The 27,895-nt window shown below is 52.3% G+C and overlaps 1 protein-coding gene across 1 annotated transcript; it reads right to left on the reverse strand.

Annotated features, from left to right (window-relative positions):
- Positions 1 to 2,679: 2,679 nt before the first annotated feature.
- On the reverse strand, positions 2,680 to 27,583 carry slc25a38b (solute carrier family 25 member 38b). The gene is made up of 9 exons (XM_038783592.1): positions 26,459 to 27,583; positions 26,013 to 26,074; positions 16,032 to 16,153; positions 14,699 to 14,783; positions 13,546 to 13,619; positions 10,864 to 10,969; positions 9,096 to 9,264; positions 7,974 to 8,140; positions 2,680 to 3,286 (listed from the first exon to the last, which is right to left on the reverse strand). The coding sequence occupies exons 2-9, from the start codon at positions 26,028 to 26,030 to the stop codon at positions 3,164 to 3,166; spliced, it is 864 nt and encodes a 287-aa protein (XP_038639520.1). The 5' UTR covers positions 26,031 to 26,074; positions 26,459 to 27,583; the 3' UTR covers positions 2,680 to 3,163.
- Between the last annotated feature and the right edge of the window lie 312 nt (positions 27,584 to 27,895).

A 27,895-nucleotide genomic window follows, 5' to 3' on the forward strand; every position in this document is an offset into this window, starting at 1 on the left:
GCACCAATGTTGAATCAGGATGGCTGTCACATTTCCCTCCCTGCCCCCAGGTCACCCTGCTGCACTGGTGTCTGATGCAGAGGAGATTCGCCAATGGGAGTATTCGAGGCAAGGCAGCAGGGGTCCTGAGGGCTGGGCTTCATCTAAATAGGCAGGGCCTTCAGGGGCTTTATCAAAAGCAAATTTGCTTTATAGATATGGCTGGGGTGGGGGGGGGGGGGCTCTTAACTTTAATCCACGAGCGCCAAACAATTCATACAGCCCAGAAAATCTTATTGCACATTTAATTTGCATTCAATACTTACAAACCAACAATTACTGTTATTGGATTATTCAAACATTAGCATCAGACACTAGAATTAATTCATTAAAAAAACGACAGCAGGAGATGTGCTTGGGGAGCGTCTGTATAAGGAAACGGCGATGCTCTCTGCCGCAATGTCAGGGACATTGGTTGGGGGGGGGGGGGGGGGGGGGGGTTAACTGCCCCACAGCATCCACACAATGTGTGTGTCTGTGGGCAGAGCGAATGTGTGCAGAAGGGGTTAATTTTTTCAAAAAGGGGCTTGAAAGATTCAAACCTGCCCCAGGACAAACCAAACATTCCACCTCCAGAATGTCATCATCTCCAGGATGGTGGCGATGGAACCATTTCGCAGGCACCATCTGTGAGGGATTCAATGGCATCAAACCCTACCGGTCTGCACTGTCGCCCCACTAAAGCTTACATTTGTCTTCAAGGGGCTACCCCTCAGCGTTCCGATTTGGGATCGGCCCACCCGTGAGGCATCAGCCCGGAGGTGACTCCGAAACATTCAGGCTCATAGCTTCACACAGAGGGTAAGAAACACAATCGGGAGCAAGGGGAGGGGAGGGGTCCTTCGTGCTACGGTGGACGGGTCAGGCTGGGGGATGATGCGGCTGTTGGCTGGGAGATCTCAGCTTTAACGCGCCCTGCCTTGGCACGACTGGACTGCTCTCAATATCAGCTTACACATCAGAGAGATAAAACAGTGCCAGCACCAAAACCCACTCTCCCCCTGCTGGCAACATTCCCGCGCAAAGCACATTCTGGGCCCTGAGTCAGTAGAAATTTGCATTCTATGTCAAACTGGAAGCCTTACGCAATTCGAACAGTGGATTTCAGAATACTCCAAAGTTCATTAACTGAGCTGCCTGACGCACACTCAAAAGAAACAATTCCAGTTCCACCCTTCCTCTCTGAGAAGTTGTAACTCATTTTAGCCCTTTCCTGGACAGTAGCATTCCCTCTCAGCTGCACAGAGCTATCGCCCAGTCACAAAGGTAATTTAGAAAAACTTCAGCCAGACGTTACGGAGATAAAAGCACCCACTCTTGTAATTCAGTAACTGTCTGTTATTGAGATGAATCCTGCCACACTGTTGAAAAGTCTATTTCTCAATTTCCAACGAAACGGTCTCCTTTTCATCTGCCACTTATAATAATTATCTTCAGTGTCACAAGTAGGCTTACATTAACACTGCAATGAAGTTACTGTGAAAAGCCCCTAGTCGCCACATTCCGGCGCCTGTTTGGGTACACTGAGGAAGAATTCAGAATGTCCAATTCACTGGACAGCATGTCTTTCGGGACTTGTGGGAGGAAACCGGAGCACCCGGAGGAAACCCACGCAGGCACGAGGAGAATGTGCAGACTCCGCACAGACAGTGACCCAAGCCGGGAATCGAACCCGGGAGCCTGGAGCTGTGAAGCAACAGTGCTAACCACTGTGCTATTGTGCGAGGTGGGGGGGCGAGGGGGTCAAGAGCAAGACGTGTGGTTTCAACGAGCGGGTTCTTCACTGAAGGCCAAGTTGCAGGACGAGAGGTGAGGCAGAAGGGTGGAGGTGAGGGGGGGGGGGGGGGGGGGGGGGGGGGGTCCACAACACATGGAGCTGCTGTGAAACCTGCACCGGGAGTGGAGGGGCAAAGGATCGGATCGGCCGCCACAATAAAGACAGACAGCCTCGCCCGGGCACAGCAGTTCGTCACTTTGCAGCTCACTGTGAACTCCGACCCCTAAAATACCAACACAACGCCCCTGGGAAATGAAAGGGGGTCACACCGAGGTTGGTGTGAAATAAATCGATGTCCTCAGACCGCGACTGATACAGCAGGAGGCTGATCGAACCTCTCGTCTGATGGACAAGAAGCAAACTGACCCAATGGGCAGTTTCTATGAGAACTGGGCTTACTGATTGGCCATTGAAGACACTGCCTCGTGTTGAGTTACTGGACACCCAATCTTCATTGTTGAGCACTAACTGCCTGTTCAGCCTCAGAGGGCAACACTGTCGCCCATGTGCCTGGTTGGGATTGGGGGAAAGGAGTGACACCCCTTTAACACAAGTCAAAGACGCTGATCCCAATTGCAGAACCTCCCCCCCCCCCCCAAACTTAGACAAGGGCCTCCCTGGCCTGTGCACGTGGTAAAGGGTGGCAAATCCCCCCCCCCCCCCCCAACTTAGACAAGGGCCTGTGCACGTGGTAACGGGTGGCAAATTCACCCACTTTCCTGTTAGGAGTTACCCAACAGGTTCTGAATGGCCGAGATAGTGAAGGTCGGAATAGTTGAAGACACGGACAGCTCTGGATTCCTGTACCTCATAGTGAGTAAGGGGGGGGGGGGGGGGGGGGGGGGGGGGGGCTGACAGTAATCTTTTCCCAGTCCGTTAGTTAACCAGACTTAGCACCTCCTCCTTCCCCAATACGACACAACCAGACGTTGTACTCTTGTACTCAGCTCCTATCAAATGGCTACGGTTGGAGTATTTTAATAACCTCCGCCTCACTGCTCAGCTTCCATGGCTCACTGTCAGAAGCTCTAAAATGCACCAGCTAATCGGGAAAAGGTCAGGTGTGGGTCCAGAGTTACAAACAGGCGGCCTCTGCCAGTTACATAATCTCGGGAGAGGAGGTCGCGAGGTTACAAAGCTCTTGGCATCTGTAGATATGTGCGTATCTGGCACAGAGTCAAACAGTGTAAACTCCATTCCGCTATGAAGCAAATTCTTTAAACCAAAATTTTAAAAAGTACCATTTTTCTCTTTCAAAGGCTCCCGCCCCGTTTGAAGCCTTGACAAGCAAAAACTTCACCCTCCCCTTCATCACCCAACAGTCCGCAATTTAACTGCCCGGGACTTTCATGACTTGAGGCCCAACTTGGTCATCATTTGTTCGTAAACCGTCCAGGCCATGGCTGCCATCAGTGATCGACGTAGCGACCGAGGGACAGCACCCCGGAAAAAGCCCAACATGCCATGGTTCTGAGGAGGGAAAGGGAGAGGAACAATGTTATGCTGCCAATGAATCAAGTCAAGAGCCCACTGAGAAAGAGCTCAGTTTAATTCTTCCCCCTTTGCCAGGCTGGAGGACTATTGCGACGCTCCCATGGCGCTGGCGCCACTTTGCACCCTCCAGGGGCTCATCGGCATTTTAAAATTCTCATCCCCCTACTAAAGATTCCTCCATGGCATTTCCCGTCTCCTATTGCTGCAATCTCCATGGAATCCCTGTAGTGCAGAAGCAGGCCATTCAGCCCATCGGGTCTGCACTGACCCTCTGAAAGGGCACCCTACCTAGGCCAGAATTGAACCCAGGTCTCCCGACGCTGTGAGGCAGCAGTGCCAACCACTGTGCCACCGCGCTGCCCTAGATATCTGGATGCTAATGACATCAAGGGATATAAGGATAGTGGGGAAAATGGCTTCGAAGTAGATGATTGGCCAGGGAGCCCTCTGATCCGGCTGATAACCTGGAATGTGAGGGGGCTGAATGGGCCGGTCAAACGGGCCCGGGTGTTTAGGCACCTGAAGGGGCTGAAGGCGGACGTGGCTATGCTCCAGGAGACGGACCTGAAGGTGGCGGACCAGGTTAGACTGAGGAAGGGCTGGGTAGGCCGGGGCTGGATGCAAAAAATCGGGGGGTGGCGATTCTGGTGGGAAAAAGGGTGTAATTTGAGGCGTCAAAGGTGGTGGCTGACAGTGGAGGGAGGTATGTGATGGTGAGCGGCAAGCTGCAGGGGGAGCGGGTGGTGCTGGTGAATGTCTATGCCCCAAACTGGGACGATGCGGGTTTTATGCGGCGCATGTTGGGCCTCATTCCGGATCTGGAGACGGGGGGGCTGATACTGGGGGGGGGGGGGGGGCTTTAACGGTGCTGGATCCCCCATTGGGTCGATCCATGTCCAGGACGGGCAGGAGACCCGCGGCAGCTAAGATGTTGAGGGGGTTTATGGACCAGATGGGAGCGGTGGATCCGTGGAGGTTCGCGAGGCCGAGGGCCAGGGAGGATTCATTTTTCTCCTACGTGCATAAAGCCTATTCCCGGATCGATTTTTTTGTCCTGAGCAGGGCGCTGATTTCGAGGGTGGAGGATGCCGAGTATTCGGCCATAGTCATTTTGGATCATGCCCCGCACTGGGTAGACCTTGAGCTGGGGGAGGAGAGGGACCAGCGCCCGCTCTGGCACCTGGAGGTGGGGCTGCTGGCGGATGAGAAGGTGGGCGGGCGGGTTCGGGGGCGTATCAAGAGGTACTTAGAGGCCAATGATAATGGGGAGGTCCGGGTGGGGACCATTTGGGAAGCATTGAAGGCGGTGGTTAGAGGGGAGTTTATTTCCATCCGAGCCCATAGGGAGAGGGGAGAGCAAAGAGAGAGGGAGAGGTTGGTGGGGAGATGGTGAGGGTGGACAGGAGATACACGGAGGCTCCGGAGGAGGGATTGCTGAGGGAGCGGCGTAATCATCAGGCCAAGTTCGACTTGCTGACCACCGGAAAGGCGGAAGCTCAGTGGAGGAAGGCTCAGGGTGCGGTGTACGAATATGGGGAGAAGGCAAATAGGATGCTGGCGCATCAGCTTCGTAAGCGGGACGCGGCCAGGGAGATTGGTGGAGTGACGGATAGGGGAGGCAATGTGGTGCGAAGGGGGGTGGACATTAATGGGGTCTTCAGGGACTTTTATGGGGAATTGTACCGGTCCGAGCCCCCGGTGGAGGCGGGGGGGGAAATGGGGCACTTTTTGGACAGGCTGAGATTTCCGAAGGTGGAGGAGGGACAGGTGGAGGGGCTGGGGGCGCCGATTGAGCTGGAGGAGCTGGTCAAAGGAATAGGTAGCATGCAGTCAGGGAAGGAGCCGGGGCCGGATGGGTTTCCGGTCGAATTTTACAAAACGTATGCAGACCTGCTGGGCCCCCTGTTGGTTAGGACCTTTAACGAGGCAAGGGAGGGGGGGGCTTTGCCCCCGACTATGTCACGGGCGCTGATTTCCTTGATCCTTAAACGGGACAAGGACCCCCTACAGTGTGGATCATATAGGCCGATCTCGTTGTTAAATGTGGATGCCAAGCTGTTGGCGAAGATCTTGGCCACAAGGATAGAGGACTGTGTGCCGGGGGTCATTCATGAGGACCAGACAGGGTTTGTGAAGGGAAGGCAGCTGAACACCAATATACGTAGGCTTCTGAATGTTATAATGATGCCGGCGGTAGAAGGGGAGGCGGCGATAGTGGTAGCATTAGACGCGGAGAAGGCCTTTGATAGGGTTGAGTGGGGGTACTTGTAGGAGGTGCTGGAAAGGTTTGGGTTCGGGGAGGGGTTTGTCAGTTGGGTGAGGCTGAGGCCCCGATGGCGAGCGTAGCCACGAATAGGAGGAGATCGGAGTACTTTCGGTTGTACCGGGGGACGAGGCAGGGGTGTCCCCTGTCCCCCTTGCTCTTTGCGTTGGCAATTGAGCCCCTGGCCATGGCGTTGAGGGAGTTGAGGAATTGGAGGGGTCTGGTGCAGGGTGGGGAGGAGCACCGAGTGTCATTATACGCAGATGACTTGTTGCTATATGTGGGGGACCCAGTGGGGGGAATGCCGGAGGTGATGCAGATCCTTAGGGAATTTGGGGGCTTTTCTGGGTACAAGCTCAACCTGGGTAAGAGTGAGCTGTTCGTCGTGCACCCGGGGGATCAAGAGGAGGGGATTGGTAGGCTCCCATTGAAAAGGGCGGGGAGGAGCTTTCGGTACCTGAGAGTCCAGGTGGCTAGGAGCTGGGGGGCCCTTCACAAACTTAACCTCACTAGGCTGGTGGAGCAAATGGAGGAGGAGTTTAAAAGATGGGACATGTTGCCGCTGTCGCTGGCGGGCAGGGTGCAGTCCGTCAAGATGACGATGCTCCAGAGGTTTTTGTTCCTGCTCCAGTGCCTCCCCATCCTTATCCCGAAGGCCTTTTTTAGGAGGGTCAATAGGAGTATTACGGGATTTGTATGGGCGCATGGGACTCCGAGGGTGAGAAGGGTGTTTTTGGAGTGGGGCAGGGATAGGGGGGGCTGGCGTTGCCCAGCCTCTGTGGGTACTATTGGGCTGCCAACGCAGTGATGGTGCGCAAGTGGGTAATGGACGGGGCAGGGGCAGCATGGAAGAGGATGGAGATGGCGTCCTGCATGGACACAAGCCTGGAGGCGCTGGTAACGGTGCCATTGCCGCTCCCTCCAACGAGGTATACCACGAGCCCGGTGGTGGCGGCTACCCTTAAAATTTGGGGGCAATGGAGATGGCATAGGGGGGAGGTGGGGGGCTCGATGGAGTCCCCGATATGGGAGAACCAGCGTTTGTCCCAGGGAGCATCGATGGTGGGTTTCTGGGCTGGCACAGGGTAGGTATTAGAAGGTTGCAGGACCTGTTTGTGGATGGGAGGTTTGCGAGCCTGGGTGAGTTAGAGTGGAAGTTTGGGCTCCCCCCGGGGAACATGTTTAGGTACATGCAGGTTTGGGCGTTTGCCAGGCGGCAGGTGGAGGGATTCCCTCTGCTGCCCCCACGTGGGGTACGGGACAGGGTGCTCTCGGGGGTATGGGTTGGAGGGGGGAGGATTTCGGACGTGTACCACATCATGCAGGAGGTGGATGAGGTTTCGGTGGGGGAGCTGAAGGGTAAATGGGAAGAGGAGCTGGGTGAGGAGATTGAGGAGGGGACGTGGGCGGATGCCCTGGAGAGAGTGAATTCCTCCTCTTCCTGTGCGAGGCTTAGCCTCATACAGTTCAAGGTGCTGCACAGGGCCCACATGACCGGGACGAGGATGAGTAGGTTTTTCGGGGGCGTGGACAGGTGTGCTAGGTGCTCGGGGAGCCCAGCGAACCACGCCCATATGTTCTGGGCATGCCCAGCGCTGGGGGAATTTTGGAAGGGGGTAGCAAGGACGGTATCGAGGGTGGTAGGATCCAGGGTCAATCCGGGCTGGGGACTCGCAATTTTTGGGGTTGTAGTGGAGCCGGGAGTGCAGGAGGCGAAAGAGGCCGGGGTTCTGGCCTTTGCGTCCCTAGTAGCCCGGCGAAGGATTTTGCTTCAATGGAAGGATGCGAGGCCCCCAAGCGTGGAGGCCTGGATCAATGATATGGCGGGGTTCATCAAATTGGAGAAGGTGAAATTTGGCCCTGAGGGGATCAGTGCAGGGGTTCTTTAGGCGGTGGCAGCCTTTCCTGGACTTCCTGGCAGAACGGTAGGAAAATAGTCCGGCAGCAGCAGCAACCCGGGGGGGGGGGGTTTGTTGCGGGGGAAGGGAGAAATGTGTATATGTGTTTATTGAATATGCCGGGTGCTCATCTATTTCTTCTTTTTGCAGTTACTGGGGGGGGGGGGGGGGTTTAGTTTTGGGGGTTATTGTGTTATTTCTTTTTGTTGTTGTTAATACGGTTTTCTTGCTGTTATTTTATGTTTTTGATATTTTTTTGAAAACCATAATAGAAATTATTTTTTTTTAAAAAGTGGATTGGCTATGCTCAATTGGCCTTAGTGTCCAAAAAAGGTTAGGTGGGGTTACGGGGATAGGGTGAAGGTGTAGGAGTAGGGTGGAGATGTAGGGAAACGGTGGAAGTGTGGGCTTAGGTAGGGTGCAGATTCGATGGGCCGAACTGCCCCCTTCTGTACTGTAAATTCTATGATTCTATAAATGAATGTTGCGAAAATGACCGTACCTCAAAGATGAAGAAGATGGTGTGTCTGATATGTCGATGCTTCTGGGGAGACAGCTGCATGTGCGTTTTTATGACATCAGCTGGCTGGGTCGCCAAAGATGCCAAAATGCCCGCAAAGATGCCACAGCTGAAGTTGATCAGAGGAACGATCGGTGCATCGAAGCACTCTGAAAGATAAGAGCCAACAATCAGCTTTGGCCAAATAAAGCAACCCTCCTTTTGTGATCCCGACCACCCCCAGTCAATTAACATGTTTGTTTGTCTCTCCATGAACCATTTTGTGTAACTATTCACAAATGTTGGATGTCGGTTAACTTTTCCCATGAGACACCACTCTGTCAACATTACCCATTCTACTCATGTCAATTGTCAGCCACTAGGTGTCTCTGTGGAGCAGCTCACTGGCGATGAGAACACAATCAGAGACCATTTGAAAGACCCACTCCTCCCTTCTTGTTCCAAAACCTTTTAATTTTTCTATTTTTATGTATTGAAGCAATTCCTTTCTTTTTTAAAAGTAAATTTAAGAGTACCCAATTCATTTTTTCCAATTAAGGGGAAATTTAGCGTGGCCAATCCACCTTCCTTGCACATCTTTGGGTTGTGGGGGTGAGACCCACGCAAACACAGGAGAATGTGCAAACTCCACACGGACAGTGACCCGGGGCCAGGATCGAACCCGGGTCCTCGGCTCCGTGAGGCAGCAGTGCTAACCACTGCGTCACCCTGCTGCCCAAAGTGGCTGAATTTCTGACGCTAAAATAGGTTTGAATTATTCAGCACTCTCTGACTTCACTCAAAACTGAAGATTGAACTCGGCGTTCATTCTGTGCAATCCCAAGGGAGGTCAACCAAGAATGGGTGGGGGGGGAAGAACCGTCTCTGGGCTTGACCACATTGACGATCTTGCCCTGTATGGACACCCGACACTGAATGTCACTGGGGTGTATCACGTCCCGTAAAAGACCATTCGAGATGGGCAACAAATGTTGGCCTCACTAGTGGCACCCACATCCCATTAAATCATTTTTTTTTAAAAACCTGTGCACTGCGAGAACCTTCTGTGCGAAAAACCACACCCAACAAAATACTTTCATGAAGGCGACCGCACCGCACACTCACCTTCAGAAATTGCTTTCTTGGTCTGTGTGTAAAACATCAGGTAAACCCCAGAGAAGGGGGCATCACGCAGGAGTGTAGCCGTCAGTCCGCTGAACAGTGCCCGCGTGCCCTCCGTCTTGTAGATATTTCTCAAAGCACCAAATACACTTTCGTACCGATAATTCCCACTCTGTGGACGTAGACACACAAGATTAATTCTCTCTTTTCTGATATCCCATCTCCCCGCCCACATACACACAAATCGAGTTAAAGAAGAGATGACTTCCCGCAGCATGTTCCTCTGCTGCGATTATACTGCTTCCCCCGGCACTGCGGGCGGGGGCTCAGTCTCCCTCGAGAGGTCAGTGCAGCAACTGACTTCAGCACAGAATCTAGGCCGAGCATCCGGTGCTGCCTCATCATAGGTGGCACCCTTTTGACAGACATCATACCGAGTTTCCTTGTCTGCTCAGATAAATATTAAACATTCCACGGCCACTACACAGAGAGAAGAGGAGTTTCCTGGTGTCCTGGTCAGCGTTTATCCCTCGAGCCAGCATGCGATAACCGATTACCTGGTCATCACTGCACTGTTGTTTGTGGGATCCTGCTGTGCACAGCCTGGCTGCCACATTGATCCACCTCACAGCTGTGAAATGCTTTGGGAGATCCAGAGGACATCAGAGGCTCGATTACAGACCTATGGTCTTTCTTTCTAACATCTCCAGGAATCTCACACACGGACATTCAAACGCCCAGCAACGGTGGCGGCCATTTTGTCACGCAACGAGCAAGCCGGCGAGTTGCTTTTGGCTGAAGGATAAACACTGTTCAGGAACAAACAAGGACACATTCTGCTCTTCTTCAAACAGTAACAGTGATCTTCCGCATCGGCCCGAATGCGCAATCCTGGTTACGGTAGTTACTCATGCAACAAGGGGGCCTAGGCAGCGTTGGATCTCTGGGCACCCCAGTTGTTTGTAGCCCGTTTGGCTTTGGGATGTTGCTAGGTGCTTGGGGAAGAGGGGGTAGAGCAGAGTGGGAGTGTGGGGCGGTCTTCTCCTTCGTGCCTTTCTCTGGTACAGTTAGCAAAGGGCCAGTCCCAGCCAACACATCGCAAGTGGAGGTCCTGCATACAATCCCTTGACTGGGGCTCAAACTCTGTTTGCAACCTATTCTCAACCTCGACAAAGCTCCGGGGCACATGAGCCAGAAGGGGAACGTCTTAGGGAGAGGCTGTGTGCGAGATTGAGGACACAGCCTCGGAGCTGGGTTTGCAGAGTGCCTGTAAGTGGGTAACTTTGGGGGGGGGGGGGGGCAGTCCATTTGGAAGAGGGATCCAAGTAGGGTGCAGATGCTGAAAGCAGAATTAAACAAGGCAGGAATCAGTGTATAAAAGAAATGAACTCCAGCCCGACCTCGGAGAGTAGTGCAAACTCTTGCATTTGCTACAATGGGCTGTAGCGCCCAATCAGAGCCTGTTTGGTGCTTTGCAGGCTGGAGACCACACAATTTCATTTCACGTTGGAGACAGGAGGAGTCTGTTCCCTCCCTTATGCCAGAGCTCCCACAACCATCTTTAAAAAGGCCCGTTCCTGTCTTTCATTCATTCTGCTTTCAGTTTAATGCCAGGTAGATGTGTGGGGCAGTGTGAGGAGGGTACAATATTTACAGCACCAAGGAAAGAGTCTGCCAGTTCAATCCCCCTCTGCACCCCGTCGATGCCTGTCCCACATCCACCAAACAGCGTTGAAAAACCTTGCAGTCAGGACGTGGCATCAAAACTCACCTCGTAACGAGTCTTCACCACGGTCACGGGCAACATGCAGATGCCCGCCACTGTGCGGGCGCTGGCGCCCAAACCCACCGACTCCAGCGCCGTTGGGCTTCTCTCACTGGAGAGGAAAAACAGTTTTTAAGACATCATCACTGGGCGGATGGTCAGCCCCTTGCAGACCAGGTGGCGGGCAGGAGGGGGGCTCAGACACAGCACCTCAGGATTGTGGGGAAAGCAAAGGCTTCCACCCTGGATATGATCCAGAACACCCCTCCCCCTCTCCCAACACAGCCGACGGACTGCCCCAGTGATGGGACATTTATTCTAGACGGGCCATCCAGCCGGCCTGCTGCAGTGTTGGGGATCAAGCACAGGCGTCACTCTCTCGGCCACACCTTACGTCTCAAAAACAAACATCAATGAAAAGCAGGACTTTCAAAGATTTCTCGCGGCATTCCTGGTGTCATCCTAGACTTTGTGGGAGATTCATATTTTCTATCTTCCTAACTGCCCCTCCGTACATCTGAAGAAACTAAAGACCTGAAGACCCACTCCTGGAGATACCCACTTCCCCTCCTATAGAGTTCCCTGTAAATGCCCAAAACGCTCCCAGAGCAGATATATCATGTGTTAGATACAGAGTAAAGCTCCCGTTACACTGTCCCCATCAAACACTCCCAGGACAGATACAGCACGGGGTTAGATACAGAGTAAAACTCCCGTTACACTGTCCCCATCAAACACTCCCAGGACAGGTACAGCACGGGGTTAGATACAGAGTAAAGCTCCCTCTGCACTGACCCATCAAACACTCCCAGGACAGGTACAGCACGGGGTTAGATACTGAGTAAAGCTCCCTCTACACTGTCCCCATCAAACACTCCCAGGACAGGTACAGCACGGGGTTAGATACAGAGTAAAGCTCCCTCTACACTGTCGCCATCAAACACTCCCAGGACAGGTACAGCACGGGGTTAGATACAGAGTAAAGCTCCCCCTACACTGTCCCCATCAAACACTCCCAGGACAGGTACAGCACGAGGTTAGATACAGAGTAAAACTCCCGTTACACTGTCCCCATCAAACACTCCCAGGACAGGTACAGCACAGGGTTAGATACAGAGTAAAGCTCCCTCTGCACTGACCCATCAAACACTCCCAGGACAGGTACAGCACGGGGTTAGATACAGAGTAAAACTCCTGTTACACTGTCCCCATCAAACACTCCCAGGACAGGTACAGCACGGGGTTAGATACAGAGTAAAGCTCCCTCTGCACTGACCCATCAAACACTCCCAGGATAGGTACAGCACGGGGTTAGATACTGAGTAAAGCTCCCTCTACACTGTCCCCATCAAACACTCCCCAGGACAGGTACAGCACGGGGTTAGATACAGAGTAAAGCTCCCTCTACACTGTCCCCATCAAACACTCCCAGGACAGGTACAGCACAAGGTTAGATACAGAGTAAAACTCCCGTTACACTGTCCCCATCAAACACTCCCAGGACAGGTACAGCACGGGGTTAGATACAGAGTAAAGCTCCCTTTTTTGCACATTATCCTTACTCAATAAGGCCAATTTCAAAACATTTTGGGGGTGGGGGCTTTAAGGAAAGAAATGATTTCTGAGCAAAAGTAAAAAGCAATGCAAATGCAATAAATTGTTAAATTTAAAAATAGAGTAAGTAACAAAAAAGACCAGCATGTGAGAGGGTCATTGTCTGTGGTTGGGGAAGTGTCAATGCGTGCCTATGCATTGATGTGTGGGGTTGAGGAGCGGGCAAGCTGATACTTGGGGGTATGGCACACACGCACCTACAAACTCACTCAGTCTTTCACGCTCACCCCCACACTCTCACTCAGCCACCCACACTCACCTGTACACTCTCCTACTGACCCCCATCAAACACTCATTCATACTCTCTCTCACTCACACGCACATACACTCGATCTCACACTCACCACAGTAAGCATCTTTCCACACCATTCCACCTGACCTGGGGCTCCACAACTTCTCACACACGGGCCTCGAAGCCAGTGTCTCCTCAATGCGGCCCCAGCACTCTGTTTCTTCAGCACCTTCTGGGCATACAGCTTCTCCAGCTCGCTCCCGAGCACATTGTTTCCCAGGCCCCACTCAGTGGCTAATTGTATCCCCGGCCCCGCTTGCCAGTCACATTGTTACACTGCTTCCCAGGATCAGAACTCCCCACAACTTGTGATCGTGCCCCTCCAATCACAGAATCTTTCTCTCGCGCATTTGCTGTTGATAGGCTCGGTAATGAGCTTATCTCACGCAAGCGCGGGGAGGGGCAGCCTGTGATTGGAGGAGCTTCCCTTTGAACAACCTTCCATTGCAACTTACCTGTTTGACAGGATGCAGGGGCCCCACAGAGGGGCTTCTGTCTGTACTATCCCCAACAAACACTCTCAAGGCTGGTCAAGCGTGAGGCAGATGTACAAGACTACGCCCTCTACACTGCTTCAGCTGTCAAAAGAGAGCCCATCGTACAGCAAGTATCATTCTGTGGCTCGCTGAGACCCTGCCTCTCCTCGTGCATTGGTGCTGAATTGAATGTTAGAAGCTCAAACTAGCCAGGAAGCTGCCGAGATAGAACTTCACATTGAACAGAGACACGGACAACATCCTGGGCTTTGAAGTTAAACAGTGTGATGTGCATCTCCTTCTCACCTGAAGAACTGCTGCTTCATGGAGTAGAGCATGCTGAAGTAAATCCCAACTCCGGGAATGCATCGGACAAACGACTGGACCGAAGGAGATCGAGATAAAATAAAAAGGAATCGGGTGTGAGGCTCACAGCTTGTGGGACAACATGTACAGTCACAACACAGCATGTAAAACATGCTAAGAGTTAACAGCAGCTCTGGGCACCTCTCTGGAGTCAGGTGGCATCTGGGGTCACGCCCCCTGATGGGCAACGGGCACAGCTGCTATCTCCACTGAACAGTTTACCCCCCCCCCCCCCCCCCCCCATATCACGCAGACCCAGAAGGTTCCATGTTCAATCCCCCAGCTTGTACTGGTCCTAAGCCAAACGACATTGGCCTGGATCCAGATGCCCTTGGTTAGGGGAAAGGAACATGTAGCTGGAGGAAGGAAGTGCTCCAGAGACAGAGAAAGGACAGGCGAATCGGACTTGGACAGCTCGCACCAGGACAGATTCAATGGGCCGAATGGCTCCCTTCGCTGATTCAATGCCTCAGCTCCAATCCACTGAAGCATCCCGGGCTCTCTTACGGGAGATTCGTTTGATCGCACAGGAGGCCATTCAGCCCCTTTGCAGCTGTCCTGCCATTTGTTCAGGCTGTAACTGATCCGTACCGTAATTCCATTACCCGCCTTTGCTTCCATTTCCCTCAGTACCCCTCGTTCATCCCCCCCCCCCCCCCCCCCCCCCCCCTCACCCCCACCCCCCACCGAACCTTCTTTTCTGCTGAATGGTTCCCGTACCAGCCTCCCTGGACAGGGGCCGGAATGTGGCGACTAGGGGCTTTTCACAGTAACTTCATTGAAGCCTACTCGTGACAATAAGCCATTTTCATTTCATTTTTCATTTCTAGTGGCACCCCACTCTACATACGCTCGCTGGCTTTTCAACCATGAGGAGCCTCATCATTGAAATTCATCCGTGGACAGTCCAGAGAAACAAGGTTGAGGTGTAGATCTCACTCCACCCCACACCCCCCTCTCAATCGCCTTAATCAGCCACACTCAGGTTAAGCGAAGCAGTCCCACAGCTGCCTAAGTATTTAAACCGCATCTTCCACAAAGAGGTCGAACACAGGGTAGACACTCACGGACACGGAATCCGCCACTCACTTACCGGAGATACTCCTTTCCACAGTCCAATTATTCGCTCGGTGCGAATAACATTGAGCAAGATGGAAATCATTCCAACTCGGCCGGATCTATAATAGATAAAAATCCCCAAATCAAATCTCCTGGACGACAAAGGGTTAACCTGCTATGTTCTGTTTTGCAAGCAGCCGCCATGGCCACTGGGTGAGCCTCTTATTGGATGAAACATTAAGCCACGACCACCCCCCCCCCCACCCCCTGCCGTTCTCCCCCAGACCCCACATCCAGAACCAGGGAGAACCCCCGGGTGTCTTGACCAACATTCACCCTTCAATCTGAACAACATCACATTTGCTGTTTGTGGGAACCTGCTAATTGGTGGCCAGCATCCATTCCACAACACCTCAAAAAGAATCTGGCAGCTGTAAACCATTTGGTGATATTGGGGATGAGAACGGTGATATACGAATGTGCGAATTCTTCAACACATTTCAAATTTAAAAGCACGCTCTACTCCTTTCCTCCCTCATCTGCATATTAACCTGTTGGGCAAGAGGGCTACCGAAGTGAAGAGGAGTCTGTTGTCAGGCTCCAATACTGGATTGGGTGGTTGATCTGGATAGTGTGATAGCGCTCTGTCCGTTCTGCCTCCTCCCTCTTGTGCTGGGGTTACAGAACCATTGACGTCCACACATGCCATCCAAGTGACTGTTCTTGTGAGCCAAAAATAAGGGTGTCTACAGGCTATTCGACTGCATAGGGCATCTCACAGTCAAGTCCCAGTGTTCACACACTGACATTTTCCAGCAAGGATCGCACAACCCCGGGGACATGGAAAATAAAGTCTGTCTCTCTGACTATGGGGACCAGCAGACAGCTCGGGGATGAAGTCCAGGGGCTTAATGTCCGAAGGCTGGTGGGGCAGGGGGGGATATGACAGGTGCAAACAATTAGCTAGAATGTCTGTTTCAACAACTCAACGCTACAAAAACACTGCGCAGGAAATTCACCTCCTCAGGACAGGGTGTCGGAACGGGAGTGAAGTCAGCCAACACACTGCCCCGTGTGATAGTTTTGTTCCTGACCCATGCCTGTGTCCTCCTTCCCCCCCCCCCCCGAAGTGAACACGTACCTCTCCCCCCCCCCCCCAAGTGAACACGTACCTTCCCCCCCCCCAAGTGAACACGTACCTCTCTCTCTCCCCCCCCCACAAGTGAACACGTACCTTCCCCCTCCCCAGTGAACACGTACCTCTCCCCCCCCCTCCCCCCCCCCAAGTGAACACGTGCCTTCCCCCCCCCCCCCCAAGTGAACACGTACCTCTCTCTCTCTCTCCCCCCCCACAAGTGAACACGTACCCATTCATGGAGCCCTGCACAGTCTGGAGACGGGTCTTCACCAGGTCCAGGGGCTGGAAGAGCAGCGTTGAGCAGGTCCCGCTGAGAGAGCCACACATGAAAGCTTTCAACACTGGGTGACACTGTGGGAGGTAGGAGGCAAAGAAAGGAACACATTAAACATGGATTGATTCGGCAATGGGAACAATGCCAGAGGTTCTCGCTCTTGGGGCGCCACTCCACACCAAGCAGGGATGGCCAGGAGTCTCGCGCTCTCTCTTCTGTTGTTACCGCCTGCCATTGGCATGTGTTGGAGGATTCACAGGTTGATACAGGAGATGTGCGAGGGAAGTATTTTTACACAGAGGGTAGTGAGTGCCTGGAACTCGCTGTCGGAGGAGGTTGTGGCAGCAGGTACGATAGTGATGTTTAAGGGGCGTCTTGACAAATACATGAATAGATACATACATAGACAGTCAGAGACTTTTTCCCCTGGTGGAACAAACCATTACAAGGCGACATAAATTTAAGGTGAATGGTGGAAGATATAGGGGGGATGTCAGAGGTAGGTTCTTTACCCAGAGAGTAGTGGGGGCATGGAATGCACTGCCTGTGGAAGTAGTTGAGTCGGAAACATTAGGGACCTATTGGCTATTGGATAGGTACATGGATTACGGTAGAATGATGGGGTGTAGATGAATTTGTTCTGAATCTAGGACAAAAGTTCGGCACAACATCGTGGGCCGAAGGGCCTGTTCTGTGCTGTATTTTTCTATGTTTTATACATAGATATATAGAAGATAGGAGCAGGAGGAGGCCTTTTGGCCCTTCGAGCCTGCTCCGCCATTCATCACCATCATAGCTGATCATCCAACCCAATAGCCTAATCCTGCTTTCCCCCCATAGCCTTTGAACCCGGAGATCCTACAGATAGATAGACGGTATGCAGCGACCCTGGGGGTGGAGCTTTTAAGGGAACGTCGGAGGCTGCAGGCCGAGTTCGGGGTGCTGTCCACAGACAAGGCAGTGGAGCGGTTTGGGAAGGGCCGAAGGAATAGCCGAGGGCTTGAAGGCAATACAGTCGGGTAAAGCCCCGGGACCGGACGGGTATCCGGTGGGATTCTACAAGAAATCCTCGGGGATATTAGGGCCGTTGCTGGCCAAGGTTTTCAATGAGGTGAGGGATAGAGGAGATAGAGGGGTGCTGCCCATGACGATGTCACAGGCCACTATTTTGTTAATATTGAAGCGGAACACGAACCCGGAGCTATGTGGGTCATTTAGGCCGATCTCACTGCTTAATGTGGACGCCAAGCTGCTGGCCAGAGTTTTGGTCTCCAGGATTGCAGATTGTGTGCTGGATGGATTATGGAGGATCAAACCGGGTTTGCCAAGGGCAGGCAGTTGGTGACCAATATAAGGCGATTATGATGCCCCCGGAGAGTAGGGAGGTTGAGGTAGTTGTGGCAATGGATGTGAAGAAGGCATTTGATCGGGTGGAGTGGGTCTATTTATGGGAGGTGCTGGGACGATCTGGGTTCGGTAGGGGCTTTATCGACTGGGTTAGACTGTTGTACCAGCCCCTGGAGGCTAGTGTAAGGACGAGGGATGTTTGTTGACAAATCCTGCTGGTGGGCCGCACCCCCGTCGAAAAACATGTGGCACGGTGGTTGGTAAGTCTCGCCCTTTGCATTTTGACAGTTTTCCTCAGTTTTAATTATATTTCCCAAGTCAAAATAGTTTATTTAAATGGTGAACGATAGTTGTCCCAGTGCCGATCCCTGGGGAACGCTGCTTCCTGCCCCAAGGGGAAAGACGAGAATCCGAGTGGAGGGGGTGACCCAGGAAACACTTCAGCCGTAGCAGAATTGTACTCGACCACAATCTGCAACCTGATGGCCCAGCATATCCCCCACTCTACCATTCCCACCAAGCCAGGGGATCAACCCTGGTTCAATGAAGAGTGCAGGAGAGGATGCCAGGAGCAACATCAGGCATACCGAACAATGAGGTGTCAAACTGGTGAAGCTACAACACAGGACTACTTGCAGGCCATACAGCATGCGATAGACAGAGCTAAACCATCCCACAACCATCAGATCCAAGCTCTGCAGCCCTGCCACATCCAGCCGTGAATGGTGGTGGACAATTAAACAACTCACTGGAGGAGTTGGCTGCAGAAATATCCCCATCCTCAATGATGGAGGAGCCCAGCACACCAGTGAAGCATTTTCAAGCATCTTCAGTGAGAAGTGCCGAGTGGATGATCCATCTCGGTCTCATTCTGAGGTCCCAACATCACAGACGTCAGTCTTCAGCCAATTTGAATCAATCCATGCGGCTGAAGGCTCTGGATACTGGAAAGGCAATGACCCTGATAATATTCCAGTTATAGTACAAGACTTGTGCTCCAGAACTTGCCAAGCTGTTCCAGTACAGCAAGAACACTGGCATCTACCCAGCAATGTGGAAAATTGGCCAAGCATGTCCTGTCCACAAATAGCCAACCCTGGGTCACTGTCCGTGTGGAGTTTGCACATTCTCCCCGTGTCTGCGTGGGTCTCACCCCCACAACCCAAAAAGATGTGCAGGGTGGGTGGATTGGCCACGCTAAATTGCCCCTTGATTAGGAAAAAAAAAAAGAATTGAGTACGCTACATGTTTTTAACAAAGGAATTCCTCAGGGTAGTGTCCTCGGTCCAACCATCTTCAGCTGCTTCATCAAAGACCTTCGTTCCATCAAATGGTCAGAAGTGGAGATTTTCAACTGGTGCGGGAATTGAACCCGCGCTGCTGGCATCACAAACCAGCTGTCTAGCCCACTGAGCTAAACCAGCCCCTAAAACTCCTACAGCACCTTCAAACTTCACTCCCTCCACCACCGACGCACAGTGGCAGCCACCTGCACCATTTACAAGATGCACTGCAGGAACTCACCAAGGCTCCATCGAAACCTGCAAACTTCACCAGCTAGAAGGACAAAGGCAGCAGATACCTGGGAACCCCGCCACTTGCAAATTCCCCTCCAAGTCACTCACCACCCCGACTTGGAAATATATCGGCCGTTCCTTCACTGCCGCTGGGTCAAAAAACCTGGAACTTCCTCCCTAACAGCACTGTGGGTGTACCTACACCACACACACTACAGCGGTTCAAGAAAGCGACACACCATCACCTTTGAAAGGGGCAATTAGGGATGGGCAATAAATGCTGGCCTAGCCAGCAATGTCCACATCATAAAAGAATAAAAAATAAGCTCAATGGTCTGTCAGCTGATCTGCTGTGGGGGAAGTGCGATGGGTCCAAGGCTGACAATTTGGGGAAATCAGCAAGGACAACCTCACTGTCCTGTGCTGTGCTGTACTGTCCTGTGCTGTGCTGTCCTGTGCTGTGCTGTCCTGTGCTGTGCTGTGCTGTGCTGTGCTGTCCTGTACTGTGCTGTCCTGTGCTGTGCTGTCCTGTGCTATACTGTGCTGTCCTGTGCTGTACTGTGCTGTACTGTGCTGTGCTGTGCTGTCCTGTACTGTCCTGTGCTGTCCTGTGCTGTCCTGTGCTGTACTGTGCTGTCCTGTGCTGTGCTGTGCTGTACTGTGCTGTACTGTCCTGTCCTGTCCTGTCCTGTGCTGTACTGTACTGTGCTGTACTGTGCTGTCCTGTACTGTGCTGTGCTGTCCTGTACTGTGCTGTACTGTCCTGTACTGTGCTGTACTGTACTGTGCTGTACTGTGCTGTCCTGTACTGTGCTGTGCTGTCCTGTACTGTGCTGTGCTGTCCTGTACTGTGCTGTACTGTGCTGTCCTGTACTGTGCTGTGCTGTCCTGTACTGTGCTGTACTGTGCTGTCCTGTACTGTGCTGTACTGTGCTGTCCTGTGCTGTACTGTGCTGTCCTGTACTGTCCTGTACTGTGCTGTACTGTACTGTGCTGTCCTGTACTGTGCTGTACTGTACTGTCCTGTCCTGTGCTGTGCTGTCCTGTACTGTGCTGTCCTGTACTGTGCTGTCCTGTGCTGTCCTGTGCTGTACTGTACTGTGCTGTACTGTGCTGTCCTGTCCTGTACTGTGCTGTCCTGTCCTGTACTGTGCTGTACTGTACTGTGCTGTACTGTGCTGTCCTGTGCTGTCCTGTGCTGTACTGTACTGTGCTGTACTGTGCTGTCCTGTCCTGTACTGTGCTGTCCTGTCCTGTACTGTGCTGTCCTGTACTGTCCTGTGCTGTCCTGTGCTGTACTGTACTGTGCTGTACTGTGCTGTCCTGTCCTGTACTGTGCTGTCCTGTCCTGTACTGTGCTGTACTGTACTGTGCTGTACTGTGCTGTCCTGTCCTGTACTGTGCTGTGCTGTCCTGTGCTGTACTGTGCTGTCCTGTGCTGTCCTGTGCTGTGCTGTCCTGTGCTGTCCTGTGCTGTACTGTACTGTGCTGTGCTGTCCTGTGCTGTCCTGTCCTGTACTGTTCTATGTTCAACTGTTGTCAAACTGTCCCAAATGGATAAAAGCATGCGCATGGCCGTTCAGGATTGCTACAGGTCTTCTGTGAGGCCTTCCACAGTTCAATAGCACATGACACACACAGTCCTGGAATGAGGTAGCAGGAATTCCTTACAGCAGTGGAACAGAGTTGCTGTGCGCACTGGATGGAAGTTAACACGTCGGGGAGCTGTCCTAACTTTGGGAGCTTAACTTCAGCAGTAACTAACCCAGAGTTGCCGCCTCAGGGGCTCCTGGCCAGGGTCAAAGGGCAGCAGCACGTCGACCTTGCCTCCCAGCATGCAGCGCACTACAGGGGGGGGGGGGGGATTCAGGACAAGGGCGGCCGGAAATCACTCCAATTGGTTAACACCAAACCCATTGGGACACACTGACATTACCCACACCCCAGACCCTGAAATCGCATGGCATCCTCAGGCAGGGGGCGGTATCATACGTCAACAGTCGGCCCACAGCTATTCGCCTCTTGGGGCCATCGCAGTTGAGCCTGTCGCTGTTCTCATCCGACAACCATTTGCACCCAGGGAATAGCTTAGCTCTTCGCCACCCCACAACCCCTGACTCATGAACTCTGACCCTGCAAGCTACCCTGTCTAACACTGGGCGTTCGGGTGAAGCTTGTCAGTCAAATTCAAGCAAGCAGAACACACGGCGCTGGGACGTGTACTGCGCGTCATTGGCAAGGTCGGCATTTGCTGCCTGTACCCAGTGTCTACCTTATGAAGAAAAGGGTCTGGCTGTAACTACAGGTCAGAGCTGAAAGTTCCCTTTTCGCTGATGGAATTGGTGAAGTTATTCAATTTCTTCTGATAATCTGACATCTCCCAAAATTACAAATCCATTGAGCTCAAAGGGCTGAGGAATCGAACACATGGGAGTCTGGTTACTAAATCAGACCCGTAAATATTCCAGGTATTGACCGAAGCACGGGTAAACAGCAGATACTCTCCCATTTATAGATGTTGTCATGTGCTCAGTTGGAACCTTCACGCTGTCTTATTTAATCTGTCGGCTACAGGCCCATTGCAGAAACCTGGCTCAATGTTTCCTAACCAGAGGGAGCCAGGAAAGGGAGCCAAGCCAATCACACAGCGGGAAACAGAGGGAGTGGAGGGGGCACGTCTAGGATCTGTGTTTGTGAGAGAGAGAGAGAGCGGGAGACAGAGAGAGAGAGAGACACACAGAGAGGGGGAGTCAGAAAGAGAGGGGGTGTCAGAGAGAGGGTGAGCAAGCGAGAGACAGCGAGAAAGAGACAGACAGAGAGAGACAGACAGAGACACAGAGAGAGACAGACAGAGACACACAGAGAGACAAAGTGACAGAAAGAGAGATAAAGACAGACAGAGAGACACACATAGACAGACAACGAGAGACAGAAAGACAGTCAGAGAGAGAGAGAGACAGAAAATGTGACGTCGGAGAGAGGGAGACAGAGAAAAGGGAAGAGAGAGGCACACGCATAGAGCCAAAGACAGAGCAGCTAGTTAAAAAGGGAGACACACAAAAAAGGAAGAGAAATATGGATGGCGAACATAAAATGATAAGGATTGAGATTCGGAGCAGCCATTTGGATCGTGAAGCCGGCTCCACTATTCAATAAGGCCATGGCTGATTGTGGTACCTCCACGTTCTGCCATCCCCCACAACGTGGATCTGTCTGAAGACCCCCACTCCACTGCTCGCTGGAGAAGAGGATCCCAAACACTAATCACTCTTTGAGACAAGAAAGTCCTCCAAATCTGTCATAAATTGGAGACCCATTATTCTGAAAGCGTACTCCATTTCTCCAGAAGAGAAAACATCTCGGGGTCCCTCAGAATCTTAGATTTCAAGATCAACTCTCATATCTCTAAACTCCCAATCTGTACGAAGAACAGCACAGGAACAGGCCCTTCGGCCCTCCAAGCCCGTGCCGACTATGCTGCCCGTCTAAACTAAAATCTTCTACACTTCCGGGGTCCGTATCCCTCTATTCCCATCCTATTCATGTATTTGTCAAGATGCCCCTTAAATGTCACTATCGTCCCTGCTTCCACCCCCTCCCCCGGCAGCGAGTTCCAGGCACCCACTACCCTCTGGGTAAAAAACCTGCCTCGTACATCTCCTCTAAACCTTGCCCCTCGCACCTTAAACCTATGCCCCCTAGTAATTGACTGTTCCACCCTGGGAAAAAGCCTCTGACTATCCACTCTGTCCATGCCCCTCATAATTTTGTAGCCATGATGTGGAGATGCCGGCGTTGGACTGGGGTGAGCACAGTAAGAAGTCTTACAACACCAGGTTAAAGTCCAACAGGTTTGTTTCAAACACGAGCTTTCGGAGCACGGCTCCTTCTTCAGGTGAAGAAGGAGCCGTGCTCCGAAAGCTCGTGTTTGAAACAAACCTGTTGGACTTTAACCTGGTGTTGTAAGACTTCTTACCATAATTTTGTAGACCTCTATCAGGTCACCTCTCAACCTCCTTCGTTCCAGTGAGAACAAACCCGAGTTTATCCAACCTCTCCTCATAGCCAATACCCTCCATACCAGGCAACATCCTAGTAAACCGCTTCTCTACCCTCTCCAAAGCCTCCACATCCTTCTGGTAGCATTGCGACCAGAATTGTGCGCGATATTCCAAATGCGGACTAACTAAGGTTCTGTACAGCATGACTTGCCAATTTTTATGCTCAATGCCCCGACCGATGAAGGCAAGCATGTCGTTTGCCTTCTCCACCTGCTGTGCCACTTTCAGTGACCCTGTGGACCTGTACCTGCCAAACCACCCCTTCATCTAGGAATCTACTGAACCTTCGCTGCATTGCTTCCAATGCAAGTGTGACCTAAGGAAGGAGAGCATAAGTGTAAGTAGTACGCTTGGTGTGGCCTCATTTATACGGTTACATCAAGTTCTCCCTACTTTTATATTCTGCCCCCTTGCAATAAAAACCAGCATTCCATTCATCTCCCGAATCACCTGCTGTACCTGCTTCATGTACCAGGACCCCCAGATCCCTCTGTGCACAGTACTTGCCAGAGAGAGAGAGAGCGAGACAAAGATAGAGAGAGAGAGGATATAAAAAAGTTGTGTGACAGAGGTGGTGGAGGAGGGGGAAGCACAGTAAAGGAGAGGCACAGTAGACTAAGATACTTGACCGAGTCATTCATACTCGAACCTTTAACCCCCTTATCTCCACACGGATGCTGTCAAACCTGCTGATATTTTCCAGTATTTTCTGTTTTGTTTCAGATTCCAGCATCCACAGCCATTTGCTTTTACCTGTATACCTATTTGTCTCTCTCTCTCTACCATCTCTCCCCTATCATGGTCTTCATCTCTTTCACCATCTCTCCAATTCTCTTTCTCTATCTCTCTCATACCGTTTCTCTCAGTGGCTCTCTCTTTCTGTTGCTCACTGCCTTTCTCTCACCATCTCACTCACTGATTCTCTCTCATAGAATTTACAGTGCAGAAGGAGGCCATTCGGCCCATCGGGTCTGCACTGGCCCTTTGGAAAGAACACCCTAACCAAGCCCACACCTCCACCCCCGTACTCAGTAACCCCACCTAACTTTTTTTTTGGGACACTAAGGAGCAATTTAGCATGTCCAATCCACCTAACCTGCACAACTTTGGACGGTGGGAGGAAACCGGAGCACCCGGAGGGAACCCACGCAGACATGAGGAGAACGTGCAAACTCCACACAGACAGTGACCCAAGCCGGGAATCGAACCTGGGAACCTGGAGCTGTGAAGCAACTGTGCTAACCACTGTGCTACCCTCATCATTTTTCTGACTGACTCTCTGTCACTCGTTGTTTCTCTCATTGCTCTCTTTCTCACACCTTCTCTCTCTCTCATGGTCTTCATCTCTTTCACCATCATTCTCCTGCTCGTCATCTCTTTCTCAGATTATTAAGCGGGATATTACTGTGCACAAATTGGCTGCTGCCTTTCCTACAATACCATAGTCACTACTCTGCAAATAGCACGTGGTTGGCTGTACTGGTCATGGAAGGCGCTATCTAAATGCATAAATACAAATTCTCCACTGAATGGAACCGCTCAGGGTCCCAATCCTGCACCAACCGAGTCAATGTCCTGTCACTGTATCGACAATCCAGCCAAGGAGAATCAGCTGGGGGAGGGGGGGCGGAATCTGACTCCAGCCACTCCTCCCCCCTCCTTTACTGTCCCGCAGTCTGACATCAGTCAATGTAGCAGAGACTGGGGTTGAAAGCCGGGGGAAACGTCACTGTTGATACGCAGCATGTTGACAGCCAGAGATCAGGGACACGCATGGATCGTCGGCCTTTACTGCAAGAGGAATTGACTATAAAAGTAGGGATGTTTTGCTACGGTTGTACAGGGCGTTCGCGAGGCTAGATTTGGATACTGTGGGCGGGTTTGGCCTGCTCGTGTGAAGAAGAATACAACTGCGTTAGAAACAGTTCGGAGAAGGGCAGCACGGTGAAGCAGTGGGTTAGCACTGCTGCCTCACGGCGCCGAGGTCCCAGGTTCGATCCCGGCTCTGGGTCACTGTGTGGAGTTTGCACATTCTCCCCGTGTCTGCGTGGGTTTCACCCCCACAACCCAAAGATGTGCAGGGTAGGTGGATTGGCCAGGATAAATTGCTCCTTAAATGGAAAAAGAATAATTGGATACTCCAAATTTATTTAAAAAAAAGAAAGTTCAGAAAAGATTCACCCGACTCATTCCTGGGATGAAGGACGTTTCTTACCAGGAAAGGTTGAACAGGTTGGACTTTTACCTATGGCAGTTTAGGTGAATCAGATATAATCATATTCATGGAATCCCTTGACCTGTGTGGGTCTCAACCCCACAACCCAAAGATGTGCAGGGTAGGTGGATTGGCCAGGATAAATTGCCCCTTCATTGGAAAAAAAGAATCGGGTACTCTAAACTAATTTTAAAAAAAACATTCATAGAATCTCTACAGCTGAAGAGACCATTCAGCCCATCGAGTCTGTACTGACCGTCAGAAATAGCACTCTGCCCAGTTCCACTCCCCTGCCTCCCCCTCCCTATCCTGTAACCTAACCTGCACATCCCTGGACACTAAGGGACAATTTAGTGTGGCCAATCCACCCAACCTGCACATCTTTGTGACTGTGGGAGGAGACAGGGGGAGAACGTGCAAACTCCACAGTCAGCAAGTCTGGCATCGAACCCGGATGCTGTGAGGCAGTACCGTTCACCATTATTGAAACATGTAAAGGTATGAGGGGGCTTGATCGGGTGGATACTAGAACAGGGGGACACAGTTTCGAATAAAGATAGAGATGAGGAGAAGCGATTTCTCTCCGGGAGACTGATAGTGGAGAGTAATGGAGGCTAGGGTTTTTGAATTTATTTGAGAAGTAAATAAAACAAATTTTTTTGATAGGCAAGGGAGTGGAGGGTTAAGGTGCGCAGTTAAGGCCACACAAAACCAGCCAAGATCTGACTGAATGACCCTCTCTCCTAAAATCACCCCTTCCCACCCCCGCCAAAATAAAGCAAACGCCTTCACTTACCAGGAAAACCTCCATCATCTCTTCCTTCCTCGGGGTACCGTCCTGGATTAACGTGGTCAACTCTTCAGCCATGGAAAAGAATGAAAAGCAAATGAAATACTGATAAAATCCTTCAATTTAAGCAGAGAAAATTAGCACCACTCCCTCTTCCCAGAAAGTCCAGGTTTGTCAACCTCCGGGAATCTCGACAAACTATCAGAGAGGAGATGATCCTTGACGGCCAGTCTGTCACATGAGAATCAGGGAAATGTTATTAAAGTATAATCCAATATTAGAATGAGGGTCGAAAAGTGACTCCTCGAGAAATAAAATGGAAGTTCATCATTTTGGGGAATCCTGGGAGTTTGACCAAAATAGAACAGAGGAAATTTGGTTTGCTTGGCATTAAAGGAATAAAATCTTAGTAATAAAGCTGGTGATTGGGCCACAGGGCTGAGTTCAGTTACCTGGTGTCCTGGGCTGGGATCAGCCCCTGTTCCTGGGATCACTTCCTGGTCTCCCAGACTGGATTCCTTGCCTGATCTTGGGGATCCTGTCCTGGGATCAGTCCCCGGATTTGGCACCTGCAGCTAAGATCCAATGGGTGGCGTCAGTCCCCGGGATGAGATTCGGTTTCCCCGGATCAATCCCCACCTCTGAGATCCGATTTCTGGGATCAATCCCTTGTCTCTGGGACGCAGTCTCCTGGGACCAATCCCTGCCTCTCGGTTAAGTTTCGTTGGATCAATCCTGTCTCTAGGATCCAGTCCTTGGGTCAATCCCTGCCAGTGGGATCCAGTCTCCTGGGATCAGTCCCTGCCAGTGGGATCCAGTCTCCTGGGATCAGTCCCTGCCAGTGGGATCCTGTCCTCTGGGATCAATCCCTGCCAGTGGGATCCAGTCCTCTGGGATCAGCCCCTGCCAGTGGGATCCTGTCCTCTGGGATCAGCCCCTGCCAGTGGGATCCTGTCCTCTGGGATCAGCCCCTGCCAGTGGGATCCAGTCCTCTGGGATCAATTCCTGCCAGTGGGATCCTGTCCTCTGGGATCAATCCCTGCCAGTGGGATCCAGTCCTCTGGGATCAACCTCTGTCAGTGGGATCCAGTCCTCTGGGATCAGCCCCTGCCAGTGGGATCCAGTCCTCTGGGATCAGCCCCTGCCAGTGGGATCCAGTCCAATGGGATCCAGTCCTCTGGGATCAATCCCTGCCAGTGGGATCCTGTCCTCTGGGATCAAACCCTGCCAGTGGGATCCAGTCCTCTGGGATCAGCCCCTGCCAGTGGGATCCAGTCCAGTGGGATCCAGTCCTCTGGGATCAGCCCCTGCCAGTGGGATCCAGTCCTGGGATCTGTTCCTGATCCTGAATTGGGATCAATATTGCTGAGTTTCTGATCCTGTCGGTTCCGGATCCCAGGCTGATTCTTCACGTTTAACTCTTCATCTCCCACTTTTCACTCTCCAGCGGCCGGGAATCGGCTCGAGGATCTTCAGCCGCGGCTCCGGGATCTGCACTGGATCCAAACCGGTTTCAGCTGCTTCTGCTCCCGGAGTGCGGACAGGGGCCGCCACCGCCACCTGCCGGCACCAGCCGGAAACAACAAGGCGCCGGGACACGGGGGCCGCCACCGCCACCTGCCGGCACCAGCCGCAAACAACAAGGCGCCGGGACACAGGGGCCGCCACCTGCCGGCACCAGCCGGAAACAACAAGGCGCCGGTACACGGGGGCCGCCACCGCCACCTGCCGGCACCAGCCGCAAACAACAAGGCGCCGGGACACGGGGGCCGCCACCGCCACCTGCCGGCACCAGCCGCAAACAACAAGGCGCCGGTACACGGGGGCTGCCACCGCCACCTGCCGGCACCAGCCGCAAACAACAAGGCGCCGGGACACGGGGGCCGCCA

The sequence above is a fragment of the Scyliorhinus canicula genome, chromosome 23 (genome assembly GCF_902713615.1).
Source record: "Scyliorhinus canicula chromosome 23, sScyCan1.1, whole genome shotgun sequence".
NCBI classification, from domain to species: Eukaryota; Metazoa; Chordata; class Chondrichthyes; order Carcharhiniformes; family Scyliorhinidae; genus Scyliorhinus; species Scyliorhinus canicula.